The sequence below is a fragment of the Tamandua tetradactyla genome, chromosome 4 (genome assembly GCF_023851605.1).
Source record: "Tamandua tetradactyla isolate mTamTet1 chromosome 4, mTamTet1.pri, whole genome shotgun sequence".
NCBI lineage: Eukaryota > Metazoa > Chordata > Mammalia > Pilosa > Myrmecophagidae > Tamandua > Tamandua tetradactyla.
The window spans coordinates 30,821,968-30,838,445 of NC_135330.1; the positions used below are offsets into that span (position 1 = coordinate 30,821,968).

The 16,478-nt window shown below is 41.0% G+C and overlaps 1 protein-coding gene across 6 annotated transcripts in view; it reads right to left on the bottom strand.

Annotated features, from left to right (window-relative positions):
• Positions 1 to 1,069: 1,069 nt before the first annotated feature.
• ASTN1 (astrotactin 1) overlaps positions 1,070 to 16,478 on the bottom strand; it is a 325,640-nt gene continuing 310,231 nt past the window's right edge. For 5 of the 6 annotated variants that reach the window (XM_077157091.1, XM_077157089.1, XM_077157088.1 and 2 more), the window contains 2 exons: positions 8,369 to 8,552; positions 1,070 to 4,585 (listed from right to left, as the gene is read on the bottom strand). In XM_077157091.1, coding sequence (XP_077013206.1) covers positions 4,348 to 4,585; positions 8,369 to 8,552 — 422 coding nt within the window. In that variant the 3' untranslated portion in view covers positions 1,070 to 4,347. Of the gene's footprint in view, positions 4,586 to 5,123; positions 5,493 to 8,368; positions 8,553 to 16,478 lie in introns of those variants that run through there. The other variant, XM_077157092.1, reaches the window with a different exon arrangement.

Genomic DNA, 16,478 nt, shown 5'->3' on the forward strand with positions numbered 1-16,478 from the left:
CTGCACTGAAGGAGGGTACTTGGTAGGCTGTAGCAGGCAGATGGTTTACTCTCAAGGGAAAAAAACAGCTTTATTCAGATGCTGGTGCCTTGGCAGGATGTGTAGAAGGCTGTGCTCAGCTGGAACTGTCAACCAGAGGTCTTACATGCATCCTTTCCAGTATGGTAGCTCCAAGGTAGTTCAATTTCTCATGTGGTGGCTCAGAGCTCCAAGAGCATGTGTTCTAGAGAACAAGGCAGAAGCTGCATACCCCTTTATAACTTAGACTTGGAAGTCACACAGTGTGACTTCCACCGTACTCTACTGGTCCAAACAGTCATAAACATGCCTGGATGCAAGGTGAGAGGACAGAGAACACACAATTTATGTTTTTAAACTGTCACTATTAAACTTTCAATAGTTCCTGCTTGAAGTTCTGGTCACTACTTAAATAACTGGTTTATTGAAGAAATCGAAGGGAATTGTATGCTTTAGTGGCAATCAAAATAACATTTCTACAAAGTAACAACATACAGAGAAAAAGAGAGACTGTTTGGGCTACTCACAAGGAAGCATTTCTTGATGGTCAGCCTATCCCAGATGTCACAACAGTAAGAGTGTGAGGGACTTCTGTAGCATTTTTTCTTAGATGTCCAAAGTATAAACTTCAGCAATCCATAGCATTCTGTACTCTGTCATCATTCTCTTCACCATTTCAGCTATGGGTTCATTGTCTTACTTTCCCCATAAAACCCAATGCCCTGTGATGGAGAACAAGCTTGTCTTTCTCACCCCCACATCCTCAACAGCAGGCATGACATCTGGCAAAGGGCAGATATACAGTAAGTACATTGCACTGGCTAATTATTTGGAGGAGGTGGTAGAGAGAAGTTGGTACTCACTACTATATAACAATAACTTTATAATGTTCTGTGAAACATTTGAAGTTTTTTCTAGTTAGGTTGACAGTCTACAAAACCTAAATATCTGTGTTAAGATATAACACTTAAAACCTTAACAATTCTCCTGTAAATGAAGCTCGATCACTCAAGTTATTGAAAGACACAGGTACTGTCCACACACACAGCACTTACTAACAACTTCATTTATTATTTAGTTATTTTTTTCATTGTAATCATACAGTAATTCTCTTTTAAACAATACTGTTATACCTGAAACTGGTTACATGATATTCTTTCTTCCTTCTACAGTAGTAAAGTGTGTTTGTTTTTGTTTTTGTCACAATCAGTTTTGTAATAGAACATCTGAATATCAAGAAGTGAGGTTAACTAAAGATAACAAACAGACCAAACTCCATGGAAAACGATTGTACACACAGTTAAAGGTCTAATGCTATTACAGTACATGTACATCCATGTACATTCAAGAGGAAACATCAGAGGTCTCGCGGTGAGACCCAGAGCTAAGAGAGTGTTGGTGGATATAAGTGATTCTCTTAAGATATGCTTGGCAGCTTAGAAACTTGAGGTCTAATACTGGCCCAGGACCATTATCCTTTTAGTCAGGATGGGTTCCTCGGGCAAACTCTGGGAAAGGTCATCAGGGTGTGGTAGATGGTATCATCCTAGGGCAGAAAATCCTCCAGTGAACAGTAAAGAAGCCTGAGAGCACCCCCTGCTATTCACATTGAGTCTCTTTTCTAACCTAAAAGTAAATGGGACTAAGTCATACAGTTGCATGCATTGTGTGTGTGTGTGTGTGTGTGTGTGTGTGTGTGTGTATGTGAGGAGAGCACAAGGGGAAATTGAAGGAGGAACAGAATCATAAGGAAGGAAAGGGATGAAAGAGGAGTGCTCACTGAAAGGAAAATAAGGAGACAAAGATCAAGGGAATGAAAAGGAGATGGAGGGACTTGGGGGAGCAGGAAAGAAGACAGAGGAACAGAGGGAGATGGTGTATCCAAAATTAAAACAGAAAGGAAGGAAAGAGAGGGGTTACCCTAATGTCACTTCTTGTCCTTTCTCGTCCCATCAGCTAGCATCTCCCCTATGGCTGGGACGGGGAGGTATTGGCAACCTCACCATCTTCCCACTCAAAGCCAGGACACTGGGATTTTCTGCCTAGACTTGAATAAAAGGATGGCAAAACAGTAGCAGCAGCAAAGATAGCTCTGTCCTCAGCCCTGTCCAATTGGTATGTAGTTGTCTATAGCATCTTCATCTCTGTAAATGGTGAGGTCAAGAGGAAAAATTTGTCCCTTGAGGCATTCTAACTGTGGCCCCTGCAATGGCCAGGGTCTAGACACCCAAGCTTTCTGTTATCCTTGGTTCTGGGAATGAGAAAGTCTTGGAAGCAGGTGCGTTAGAGAGTATGAAATACATCTTTCAATCTTTCTGTGGAAAGAGGCAGAAAGGGAAGTACTTCAGCTTTGGGCTGAAACCTGTTCCAGGCTTATTGTAGGCTGCATTTACAGTCATCAGGGAAGGCCTGTGTGCTGCACAGCTGGTGGTCCCAAAGGGTGCTCTGGCTCCAGAGGTTTAAGGGTGCACTTTGGATCCTTTACCTTCCACCACAGAGTGGACACCATGGTTGCTGGAGGAAAGGTGATGCTCTTTGCACAGGCTCCCTGTATTGCTCAGAGTTGGGACAGCTGAATGCAATAGGCCACACTGAAAACTGTACTGAAGATTGCAGAGTGGTTAAAGTCCCATGTTCTGGAGTCCAACAGAAAAAAAAAATCACACCATAGCTCTGGCATGCGGTACATGAGGAGTTTGAGGCCAGTTGTGTAACCTCTCTTTGTCTCAGTTCCCTCATCTTTGAGATGGAAGTGAGAATAGCATTTCCCTCAGAGGTTGCTGTGAGAACTCAATGATATGTAAAGTGCCAAGAGCAGTATGTGGCACACAGTAAGCTCTTAATACATGTGAACTGTCATTATTTCTATTTAAAAAAACAAATATAGCTCAATGATTAGCCTTATAGATTCAGTCCCTACTTCCTGATCTTTCTCATGTGTTTCCAAGTGAGGAGCACGGGTCAAAGGCAGTGGTTGAAGGTGTGTATTCAGGACTTTGAGGTGTGTGGGGACAACAAAAGCCATCACTTTTTGAAAGGCTGGGATTCCTGCTAGCTGAGCCTCCCCTTCTACCCATGTCAACATTCCAGACAGTGGGGCAGAAGCCATGTCTCAGCCTGTAACCGTGGTAAGTGATGCCTGCCTACCTAGAATCTCTGCTAATCTCAGTGACTTGGTGGGGGCCAACCATAGTGGACTCCTGCTGATGGTCATCAAGAGAAATGATATGCAAAAGTAGCGACATAATTAAGTCAATTTAGCAGAGGGAAAATGGACAGAAGTTGATTATGATCAGTGATAGCTATAGTTCCCTAAAATACTGACTGAGAGGTTTCAAGCCATCCTGCCTAGATCAGACATCAACCAAGCTTTATTCGCCCAGGACAATAGGCACAGGGACTACCAAGAATCAAAGTACTTGGATGGTTACTGGTGGTCTGGAGAAGTTCAACCAAAGGAGGCACAGGAGTTTTGTTTGCTTGTTTGTTTTTTAAACAATAATCTCCACTTCTGTTCTAGAATGTAGGCTCACAACTAATCTTCCAGGTAGATGGCTCTGAAGGTGCGTTTGACAGGTGGCATTGTGCTGCCTCTCAAAAACATCTTGACCCAGGAGATCTGATGGGTGGCAATTTGTTGCCTCTCAAAGATCATGTTGTTCTGAGAAGAGGGCTGAGATATGCCAGAGGGAGATTTTATTCTAGAGTTGTCTTGAAACACCTAAACACCAGGGAGGCCCATCGGGGCTCTAATGGAGGCTGGGTTCATTTTGAGGTGTGGAGACTGCACTAGGAAGTGGGAGTGAAGCTGTGAAGCCCTGAGGCCTGGCCACAGGCCACTCTCTGCAAGTTTCTTACTGTTTTTCTGTCTTTGAAGGGCTGAGGTGCCCAGGGTAAGATGCTTCCTAAGGGCAGGGCCTAGGGCAGGTCTAATAACTTTCTGGTATTATCTCAGTCCCCAATTGCAATAGATTCAGGAACTCAGTGAGCAAGGGAGGCCTTGAGTGTTTTGATGAACCTCTTGGGAAACCACAAAAAAATGAATTAAACAAATCAACTGTAAAACAAGACCCAAAGTAATCCCCCAAAGTAAAATGACTCCCTGCATGAAGCCATGGGACGGGGAGATGGGTTTGTGATCATGCAGATAGAAAACATCATACTGAAGAAGTTCTGCAGGGAGCAGGGATCACGTTCTCCCTTGTTTAGATGTTGGCCTTTGAAGGTTGTAATGTTCCATTAAAAAATATTAAAAAGCCACAAACCGACCCAGGTGCTCTCCGCCTCTGTCCTGCTTCATGATGGCAGCCACTCCCTGGCATCACAATGTTAAACATCTTTGCTATCCCCATAGTCATTGTAGGGGATGCTCAGTGTCTGCTCCTCACATGTCTTCCTGAGGTCCCGGCTGAGCTCTGGCCAGTCTAGTCCATAGGGCTTGATCTCACTGTAGCGGCAGCCCAGGTACTTCAGTGAACTGCGTCGCAAGCTTATCTTGGGTTCCTGGAGGAGTCCATTACACCAACTGCTGAGATCCCCAAGCTGGGAGAGGATGAGGCCTGCTTTCCTATGGGTCAAATATGGAGGACACTCATGTTAGAAAGAAGAGAAGGCCTGAAAGGGCACTTCATTATTCGCGTGAGACTTTAAACTTCAGGAGGGCAGAGCCCTAGCCCGTTTTGCCTTCTACTCTACCTTCGGCATTTAGAACAGTGGGTTGTCCACAAATACTTGTCAAGTAAATAAAGGAATGTGCAAACTAGGGTGGACATCAAAAGGAAACAGAGAAACAAAATAAAACAAGGAAAAATAAAGAAGAAATGTGACTCAGAAAATCAGAGTTTAGTAGGATTTTATACCCTTTTTAAATTGTAGGAGTTAGCAATTTTGAAAGAGAAATCAAATCAGTTTTCTTTGAAGCCAGTTATTTTTCTTCACTAAATGATGAATAATGTATTTGAATGAATAGTTCCCTTTTCAATGCTATCTCCCGATGTATTAAAGTCAAGGATATATAAAATATTATCAATTATGCCCAAATTGAGGTAATCATAGTGTACTAAGAGTAAGGGCTATATTGCCCTCAGCTCATATTGACACCAGTCTTTCTTTGGGAAAATGCAGATGCTCACTTCGCACACATCCGGTAATTAGCCTCCAGGTAAGCTCATGCTCTATGCCTCCATCTTCCTTGGAAATTAAGGCGGTCATTGCTGTTAAGCCTCAAACAAAACAGTGGGGAAAAAGATGTGATGAAAGACACTTGAGCCTATTGCAGGTTCCCAAGAGAGAAAAAAATCTCAGCAAGTTCACACACAGTGGAAAGGAGTGAACACTGTAGGCCAAGAATGCAGAGCTTGAGAAATTGACCTATAGCTTGGGGAAAATGCACTGTCAGACAACCTTACTAGTGGATTGTTCTTTTCCTGGTGCTCATTCCTGGTGTCATTTCTCAGGCCTCCATGGCTTTGACTCTGGAAATTTAAGATGAGTGAAAGAGAAGGGTCACTCATTCAGCTTTGTTCCTATCATTGCCCAAAGAATTAAGAAACAAGAAACCCATGAAAAAAGGTTCTTCTATTTGAACAAGCTCATGTGGGGCTACAAAATTCTGTTCTGGAAATTCTGATGAACAGTACTCCTTGTAGTATTTATTGACTGCTAAGCTAACTTCTCATCTGAGAAACCATCTCTTTACTAATTTAATTAACAATTCCTTCCAGAAACTGGAAGTTTCTGCATCCCATTTAGAAGGAGCTTTTTTTTATAAGAAGGAGCTTTTAAAAGAACAATAATAACATTCATTTCATTCCTCTTCTGTCTGACAATGAATATCAACAACGGATGATATCACTGCATTCCAAAGATGGCATGCTTACAACAGGACTGAGATGATGCTGAAGGAAGGTGTTGAGCTTCAACAACAAAGTCAAAGGGCTAAAAGTGATGTGAAGTCATCAGAGGGGCAAGTCATATTTTCTCCGACTTCATGGTGGGTCAGAGGAAATCAAACACACACTCTGCAGGTCAACTAAATAGCATCTTATGCAAATGATTTGTCCTCTATCAGGCTCTGCAGTTTGGCCAAGCAGGCATTCCAAAGGTTGTCATCAACAGAGACTTTGGTGACTCTTCCCTTTTATCTCTCCTATCGTGCATCCTTAATTGTGGACAAATTCTTGGAAAGTGGAGGAAGGAAGAGTGAAGGGCAGCATCTAAATCATCAAGTGATGGATAAAAGAACACAACCTAACTATCCTTTCAAAACGGTGAGTTTAGTTGCCCAGTAGTCTTTGCTGCTGCTTTCACTGCTTACTTTATATTTTCAGAATAATTAATTTGGGTCTGCATTTGATCATCTCAGAGCCTGCAGCTTTATTCTTTCTTAATAAAAATGCAACAGATGGCCTTCTCAAAGTATTTCAACCTTCGACTCAATTTGGAGGCCTCAGCGAATTTTAATGGATTTGGATTTAACTGAACTGAGGGGATCTTTCCTGCTTGTTCCTAGGAAGTGTGTAGCCCACAGACCTTTTTATATTCATTCTCACAACTAACTTCAAAGTAGGTCGGTGTACCCCAAGGTAAAGGACTTTTCCTTTCCTGTGGTTCTCCCTGAGAACCATAACACTAAAAAGTAAAACTTTATTTTCCACAGGCTAATGAAAACTACAATTATTTCCTAATACATAGCCTTGTAAGACTAGCATTCCATATAAAAGGGCTTCCTGGGATGTGATGAAGAGTGATGGGAAAGTTGCAGTAGTTGGTCTTCCTTTGCCCTGAGGTCTGCATTACTTCCCCTGCTCACTTTATTCATTAACCCATTTTCCTTGTGACTTTTAAGTTGTATTTTAAAATCAATCCAAATACCCTTGGAAATCATGATGATATGTGCAATGCTAGTGCTATTCAAATTATGACACTTATGTTCCCTAATAAAGAACTGTAGATAGACATTCAATGATGCAAGAAGAAAAGATGGAGGCAGGAGAGGAGGGAAAGAAGACAAGAATATTGGGGGTGGGGGGAGGGTGATATAATTAGATGTGAGGAATAATAAGGTAAGGAGAAATAATAAGATAAGGAGCCGAGAGTACATTTCTTAATATGTGTCTACTTTCTACTTCAAAGTTTGCTTTTTATCAAAACTGAAACAAAGAAATTGTTTCCCTCTGTGTCCTGGTATGTAGCAGTGGCATCTGTTTGTCCAAGGACTATCAACCTTTACGAACATCAGGAAATGATTTCTGGAACATAGAAAGATTTTGTCTGACCTTATATGTGAAATCATCTTATCTCAAGAAGATAACCCTACATTTCCAAATTCCTCCTTCCTTCAAAAGCAAATAGAGGGAAAATGACTTCTAGGAAAGTTGATAATTGAAGGTAATCACAGCCTCACTGTGGCTGATTGCCCCTGGCACTTCAGTCAGAGGTGATGACTGGATGGAATGACTTTTGGGTGATTCCATTCTCCAGCCTTAACAGCTGGAGTGCAAGAATTCTTTAAGTGCCATTTAAGGATTCCACAGTGCTCATTTTCTTTTATTTGCCCAATTCTCACAGTGCTTGCTCTATTTTTTTTTCTTCATGAGCTCATAAATAAGTGGGAACATTAAGGTACAACATTCCATGAGAAAATCCTCTTCATCATGTCTGTGAAAATTCCAATATTTTCAGGGTGTTTTTTTTTTTCTTTCCCAAAGCAGCAATATACAGCTATGACTAGAATAGAGCAAAAGAAAAGTAACCTCTCTACACACTCTTCTCATTCCTCTTTTTCCAAGAATTCTATTAAGTTGGTACAACTTAAAGCAGTGGATATTGAGTATTAGGCCACAGCAGAGTTGGCAACTATGTTATCCTAACTTCGGTGAAGATAGATTTTAAGGTATGATGTCGACTCCCCACATGCTGCCTTTCAAAAGAATATGGAGATTTATCTTGACATATGTCTGTATAATGCATATGACATGTGGAAAGTTCATATGCAATAAATACTTTCAGATAACCTCTTTTACAAAATTCCTAATTTTCTTTATAAGAAAAAGGTTTTTGGCTCTTATAGTTTGTGCATGTGGAATGCTGTGTCAGCTTGATACAGAGTGGGGGAACCAGGTACAGAACAAATGTTATTTCAGAGTTCAGGAAATACTTTCATAATTTGACAACTTAAGCACAGTTTATCCAAAACTAATCTGCATGAACTGAGCTGTCATAAAACACAAGACTTGCTTCTTCCAGCACCTTAGTTCTGCAAATTCATGGATGCAAGATTATAGTATAGGAGGTACCAAAGTTGAAAGAACTGAAGTCTTTAAAAGAGACTATGCAGCTTGTTTATTACCTGGGGCCTAACTCATCCTCGCATCGCCAGGTGAATTCCCCAAAACTCTCATAATGCTGGTTATAGTGGTAGAGGACTCGATGTAAAGTGGGAGAACCCAGATCCAGGAGGGTGTTGTAAGCAGTTTGTTGCTCCTTCCCACTGGTATAGCCATTGAAGAGATTGTAGATCTTGTCTGCAATTTCTGAGGAGAGAAGAAAAGGCAACTAGAAGAATCTCTCTATCTATACAGAGACACATATATGTGTGTGCATGTATATACGTGTATATGTAAATGCATATATGTATATATGATCATATCTATATATCTATATATGATATTACCTTAAGAATATGAGCCCGAAGCCTGGAGAAAGTGGTCAGAGTAATTCACTTTAATTCTGATCCACTGGACTTCAGCTTCTTCTTTTTACTACTAATGCCTTGCATTAGAATACCTCCAAGGTGGGTTGTAATTATAATATTCTGTGACTTTACCCAGGTTTCCTAAAAACGTAGAGCCAGAGGCAAAAGCTCATATATTAATATTTAATTGAAGAGTGTATCCCAGGGAAGCAATATTGAGAATAAAGGGAAATGAGGCAAGAAAGGAGAGAGAGCAAATATAAGGTTGTGCATTAAGGAGCTAGCCACCTTCCTAACAAGCTGGTCGCCACATTTTGCAGAAGAAAGTGTATCAAACTACTGAATCCCCACTGTTCCATGCCGGAAGGAGACTTTATCTGTCAACTTCTAGCACTACTGGTCCAAATATGCCTCCATGAAGCATTGACTCCTCTGCATTTCCGGGTTGCATGTGCTTGGGTCCCGAGAAGGCTCTGCAGATACAGCAGGGAAGTCCTGGGGAGCAGTGGCAGGCATTTGACTTGGGAATAAGATTAAGTGCTTTTGCATTAGGCTTTGGACAGCATGAAGGAATACAGGTTCATCACCCTGGAGTCACAATGGTGTCAGAAGTAAACTGGCCCATGACTATGGGAATGCAAGTGAAGGCAAGAGTCTAGATCTGTGGTGACACAGGATATCCTGCAGTTCCAAATGAGTAGGCTTGGGGTTTAATTTATATTTCTTACCCTTCTGCCTCAAGGCCATACACTGCTAAGTGTGAACTTGGTCATATAGCAAAGGGGCAATGACTTTGCGGAGCCTTGATATTTTTCCTACAGAGCTCAAAGTACTTTATCATTAAACCTATTGAAAAGGAGATGAGTTTACATTTCCCCTTAAACATCTGGGAACTATTATCTAAAGAGAAATTGTTTGTTTCAGATACAATGTTAGTTCTGGGGATGAGGAAACTAAATCCACAGGTTCCCAAACCAGGACTTTGCCTACTTGACATTCTCTTAACTTAAAGCTAAAGGAAGCAATCTGATTCCTTGTCACAAATCCAAGTGAATTCAGGACTTTTGTAATGATAGACCTATCATTGTAGGTGTTCCCTGGATTGAAATGAATAAAATTTCTATCTCAAGCCTGCCCAAATGTTGCAATGATTTCTTTTCTCTTCTATCTTGCCCATTGCCCATGAGGACAGGAGCCTGGTCTTACTTGCTTTTGTGTCCTGAGTAGCTAGCACAGGGTGAGACAATATAGTACATCGAAAACATTAATCAAATGAATGGAACACATCACTCTGGGAGCAATTTGAATCTACTTTGAGGGAGGGTTGCTCAGTGATATCTTTCCTTTTCAGGTTATACCAACCCTTTGGCAACCAAACTCTTGGCGTTACCACCTTAAATTGCATTAAATATTTCAGTTTGCAATGCATTTAGATCTGTTGGTTGATATAAAATTCTCTTTCTTGGATCAAGAGGTAATGAGGACAGTGGTTGAAAAAATAAAGATCTATTATATTCTCAGCGTGGTGGATTGAATTGTGTACCCAGTTCGGATACACTACTGTTCCTGGTCTTGTTACACATTGTGGTGGGTACATATGGACCCATTGTAAACAAAATCTCTTCAAGAGGTTGCTTCAGTTAAGGTGTGGCCCAAGTGAATCAGAGTGGGCTTCGAACTGGATAACTAGAATCCTTTACAGGCAGAGTGAAAGTCAGGTGGAAAGAGAAGCCACAGGGAGCAGCCAGAGGCTAGAAGGTAACAAAACCCAGAAGAGAAAGGAGAAGACACGTCGTCAGGCAGCCAGAAGATACCAACCCAGGAAGAATTAAACCTGCTAGACTCTGAAAATCCCGAGCAAATAAATTCCTGTTGTTAAGCTAACCCATTTATGGTATTTGCTTAGTGGCTGGGAAACTAAAACACCTATTACTTATCAGAGAACTACTGAATGCCAAGAACTTTAAATATGTGAATTCTAACCCCAAACCACTGCAAGATGGGTAGGAATGTCCTTGCTTTACAAGTGAGGAAATTCAGATAAAGGTCAGGTGGCCTGCCCAGGTCACATAGGCAGTGTGGGCAATAGCCAAGATTTAAAACCAGGTCTTTCTGCCATTGCTATTTTGCACCAGTGCTCAGGAGTTGGAGTTGTTTAACCAATTTTATGTTCAGGAGGCAAAGTCTCGGGGGTGGCAAACCTGGGGTAATTGCCCCTAGTAGTAAATGTTGCTTGAGTTGTTTGAACCATAAATACAAGTGGAAGGGAGTCCTAGGAGGCATACAAGGGTCTGTCGTTTCTGGAGTTGAGATAGTAAGATGCAGAGGGACTATTCCAAGGGCGTATTGTGTTCAATGTAAGACAGGGAGTGTTTGATAGGGAGGTTTGGACTTCTTTCTCCGACCCCCCAGGAGGCCAATCCATTCTTAATTCTGGTGATGAGAAATAAAAGCCTAAGCCCCAGACCCATTGTGATGGTCTCTGCTGAGGGACAGTGAGGGCTGAAAAGGTGCTTGCTGACATATTTACCATTCTTATAATACAGCAATAATATCCTGCCAGCGGAGGCTGATGCTTCCTATCAGCAGCAGATATGTGCCTGAGACAGATGGGAGAAGCCCAGGTTCTACTAAAAAATCTGCTAAATCCAAGAAAATCTAACTCCTGGGTGTGCTTAAGAGCCTACATCAGTAAATGGATGCTAAAGTCAGAAAGATCTATGTGTTGGGCTCCTAGAGCATGAAGATTACTGGCTCCTCCTATCTCCATTGACAGAAGTTGGAGATATTATTTCATTAGCCTTGGTCACATCTCAAGAGTTCACCAACTCAAAGAATGGAAAAGAATGTGAGGTATTTTTAGTTATCATTTTACCCAGCCTTCAGCTTCATACAAGTTTGAGTTATTCAAGATAGGTGTCTCTCATCCTTCTCTTCAACATGCATACGAGTAGGTAAAATTCAGGGGAGAGATGACATGGAGTCTGTACGCACAGCCTCATCACAAAAATAAGGAAGACTGTATTAGAGGAGAATCATGATCTCTTAGGCAGCAGAATAAATTAATAGGGCTGGAACTGCCCCTCAGACCCAGGGGCATGGTTACAAATAGGCACCTGGGTTTCAAACAGAATTGGGCTCCTGCACAATAGCTGTTACTTAAATTCTTGGGGTCTTAGCTTTTCTGTTCATTAATGGTTAGTACTTTAAACCTTTCAAAATTTTTGCAAGAATAAAGGTGATATTTTAGCATATGTCTGGCCATAGGAAGCTTACATTTATTTATTCATTCAATACAATTTTTATTGAGTGTTACCATGTATCTGACATTTTCCTAGCCACTTGGGATATATCAGTGACCCAAACTGTCAAAAATGCTCACCTTTACGGTGCAGATAGTCTAGTGGGGGAAGGCACTCGGTTAAACAATAAGCCTAATAAGTAAAATGTATAGTGTGTTAGGAAGTGGAGAAAAATAAAATTGAAGAAGGAAGGTGCTAAGGGGCACTGTTATTTTAAATAAGGGATCATGGTAAATATCTCTGAAAGATAACATTCCAACCAAGACTTGAAGGTGGGGGAGTGAGTGGCAGGGATATTTGGGGAAGAACATGCCACAGAGAGGAAACATGAGCACGAAGCCTCCCAGGCTGGATGGGCCAACATATATGAAAACAGCAAGGAGGCCAGAATGACTGAAATAAGGGAATGAGGGAGAAGGTAGGCTAATAAGAGTTAATTTTTTTTATTATTGTTTATTCTCTACTATATCCTGGTTTTCCCAATGTCCTGAGAGAAAAACTGAAATACAATAGTCCAAGGGACTGAGGAAAGTAGTCTGATTTTCTACAGACTCCAGGGGCAGAATCGAGCTTTCATGCCCCAGTGGCAGCTGCTCTTTTTCCTGTGAGATGAGAATCCTGGGAAGCATCTATATCTTTTGTTTATGGCTTCCTTGTCCAAGATAATAAAAGTCATCTGAACGAAGTTCTGTTTCATTACCTTCATTATTCCTCAGGAGTTACCTGCAATCTCAATCTGTCCCCATGTAGAAGCAACAGACAATAGCATTGCATATGAAAACTTGAGGACAATGGAGCTCACCTGGCCTTATATCTTCGTCATTCTTAGCGGTGCCCAAATTGCAAGGTTCCTTCCCCTAGTCCAAACCCAGTCTGTCTTTTCTTTCACCCTCCCCATGCTTCTTTGTGCCTCCTCCAGACCAGTGGATTGCATACTTGAGTGTGCACCGGAATCAACTAGAGCTAGGCTTGTTAGAACATGATTGCTAGGCTCCACCTGAGTTTCTGATTCCTGAGTAGATAGAACATAATAATTTGCATTTCTAACAAGATCCCAGGAGATGCTGATGCTGATAGCCAGGCCTACCCTGTTTGAAAATCACTGTTCTATATTAACTCATCCTCTTAAAATTTCCCTTATGTGCTCTGGAATCAACATTACTACACAACAAACAACTCTTCCTTTACCTTTGACTTCGGCACACACTGTTCTTACCTCCACATCCCTGTCTTAGCTGAAACTATCTGAAGCCTTCTCTGGTACAGAAGGATGCTTCTCACATGTCCCCAGAGAAGAGGAGTCTTCCAGCTTCCCATGACTACCTGCAAATGACCAATCCTCCATCTTTCTGTAAAAAGTTCTGTACTTTCAAAACTCACTGCTTCTCCTTATTCCTACCTACACACCAACTGATCATTCTGTATCCATCAATAAATTTTGTATCTGGTTCACAGTCATCTCCTTCACCCTGTTTCTTGACAGCATTTTGGGTGACTTTACTGAAAGTCCTCTCTAAGTCTAGAACCTCCAACCACCAAAAGTCAGCCATTAACCCCAAGAACTGCTCCACTTTGAAAACAGTAAATCTTACTAGAACATACTATGAACACAACCTCCTGTACGTCTTGCTGCTCTTATACCTGTTCTCCAAGCTCATGGAAACCCAAGTTCTTAGGCTCCTCCCTTCTTTCCATTCATCAGCCCTGTATTTGCTTCCTTCCCTACCTAACCCTCATGGCCTATTGCTGGTGCCCTCAACTAGCTTGCTTTCTCTTCTTTTTCTCTGCCTTCACCTAGGCTGCACTGCTGGGTTCTACTGGGGGAAAAAAAAATCACAAGCTGTTGCACTAGGTGAACCTGCTCATGTTCCTTCAGCTTTCTGTACATATATCTATATAGCACTTTCCACAATATATACAATAAGACTGACACGATTCTTCTTTCTCTCGTGCTCTGCCTCCATTCATGAACAAATCCTTCTGGTTCTCCTGTCAAAATATATTCTGATTGGAGCATGTCTTATCACCTCTACTGCTATCATGCTGGTTTAAAAAACTGTCTCTCCTCTGTATTGCCATAGTCTTCTAACTACTATCCTCTTCCACTTTCCCCTCTCATTCTGAGTCTATTATCAATACAGCAGTCAGAATGATCCTGTATAATGTGAAGTCCAATCATGCAACTCTTCTGCTCAGTGTCCTCCTGGCCCTCCCACCTAAATCTGAGGCAGAGACCAGTTTCTTACTCTGACACCAGGCTGATGTGGTCTGGCCCCACTACCTCTCAGAGCCCCTGTCCTGTCACTTTCTTTTTCATCCTTCCACACCACCCACCCACACTTTCTTTTCTTCAACCATGCCAAGAAAACGTGTACTGCTGCTCCTCCAAATGGAGTGATCTTCCCCAGATATGTGTGGCTTATCCATTTACTCTCTTTCTAAACTACTCTGGTTAAAATTCTACCATGAAACTGTCTATCCTAGTTTCTTATCTATCTCCATAACATATATCATCATCTGAAGTATTAAGTACTTTAATATTGTTTTATTATCTGTCATACCTACCAAAATATAAGCTCCATGAGACAGGAATTTTTGTACCTAATACCTAGAAGAGGCATTTAGTAAGAGGTTAATATTTGTTGGATGAGTGAAGTTATAAAATCTTATTATAAAATCCTTGAACATATCTTCTGAGATTAACTGGTTATCTGTCTTTAGCACAGGGTTTAATATCAGGGTTCAATAAATGGCTATAGGATTAACAAATGAATGAATGGAAACACATTTGTGTTTAGCATCAGGCAAAGGGGCTGAATTTTAGGAAATTTGTAGATGAGACCTAGCTCTCTGTTAGTAAAGTTTCATAAGGAAACTTTGCTCCAATCTGGAGGCTATTTTGAGAGGGTTGATTTTATCATTGACACTAGATTTCAGTAAAACAATGGCACAAATTTTTACTGTGGCCTTAGAGTCATGAATTGGTAAAATTCCTCACAGAAAGTATCTGATATAGGAAAAATGCTCATATAAGGAATATAGTCTAGCTTCCTGCTAGATAATTGAGAGCTGAAGTCATGTTCCTGGGCCACTTAAAAAGTAATTCCCATTTGTTATTAGATTTAAATGCAAACCTGAGTGAGCTATATTTATGATCACCTTCTGGATTTGAAGGAGGCAAAGCATATGGTTTTATGGTAGAACAGCTAGAATGATATTAATTTTCAAGGATAACCTCAATTAGTATAAATCATTAATCTCCACATTCACCCTTCACAGGACTCCTTTCTGACTAAAGAATAACAGAATATAACATAATATAACAGAATAAGAATAACAGAATATAACAGGGAATGTCATTTTATTCTAAATCAGTCCTAAATTGTCTCTCATGCTCTCCTTTGTCAGGGAGTACAAGCAGGCAGAAACATATCTTGACATAGTTTGTGGGACAATAGTTAACCCAAAGGAACCCTACAGAGATGATAATGCAGTGGTCTTTTCTGGGAAAGTTTCCTTATATTGCCCATTCTCTAATCCAGGGCTGCTTTCTACCCAACCATCCTGTAGGTAGCATCATGCTGCATTCCTCCTACTTGCTAAATGCTTCCCTGATATCCCACCAGCATGCTGCCTATTCAGCAAGTGACTCCAATGTGCGTACTGCCACTTCCAAGGGTGTCAGCAAACTCTCCAAAATAGCAATAGTGAAATACCTTCTCATTGCCTGCTCCTCTACATCTTAGAATAAGAAATCAAAAGATGATGAAATAAAGATGCCACAGATCCTCTCCAGACAGTCTCTCTTATCTGGGAGATTCCAATTTAGACTGCTCTTACCACCAACAGATTGCTGAGACCCTCAAAAGCCAGGCATCACTTACTCCAGGGTGAGGCACATCACTATTACGTACCCCCATTCAGACATATTCTTAATCTTAATCCACATTATTTTTAGTTAGGTTTGGTGAACTGAACCAGGGTGGGCCTTAATCTGGATTACTGGAGGCCTTATAAAAGAGAAAGCCACAGGGAGAACCAAGAAGCAAGAAGTCAGAAGGACCCTGGAAGAGAAAGGAGAGAATATCACCACATGATGGGAAGGCCAAGAACCCATGAATTGCCTGTAGCCAGTACCAGAACTCTAGAGTCTTCAGGAAGAAAGCAAGTCTTATTGAAACTGGATTTTGGACTTGACTTAGCCTCAAAACCATGAGTCAATAAATTCCTCTTAATTCAGACAACCCACTGAATGGTATTTGTGATAGGTGCTCTGGAAAAATAAGATCCTCTCTTATTCTTAAGGGTCTCCATTCTATTGTAATGTCCAATTATATTCTAAGACTCCTGAAAGGAAAAATATTTTTGGTATCTAATTTGAATTCTCTTTTTTCCTGCAGGCTTTTCTTATTCATCTGTATTTAGAGACAAAGAAAAGGTTTTCAGTTTTTTACCCAATAGCC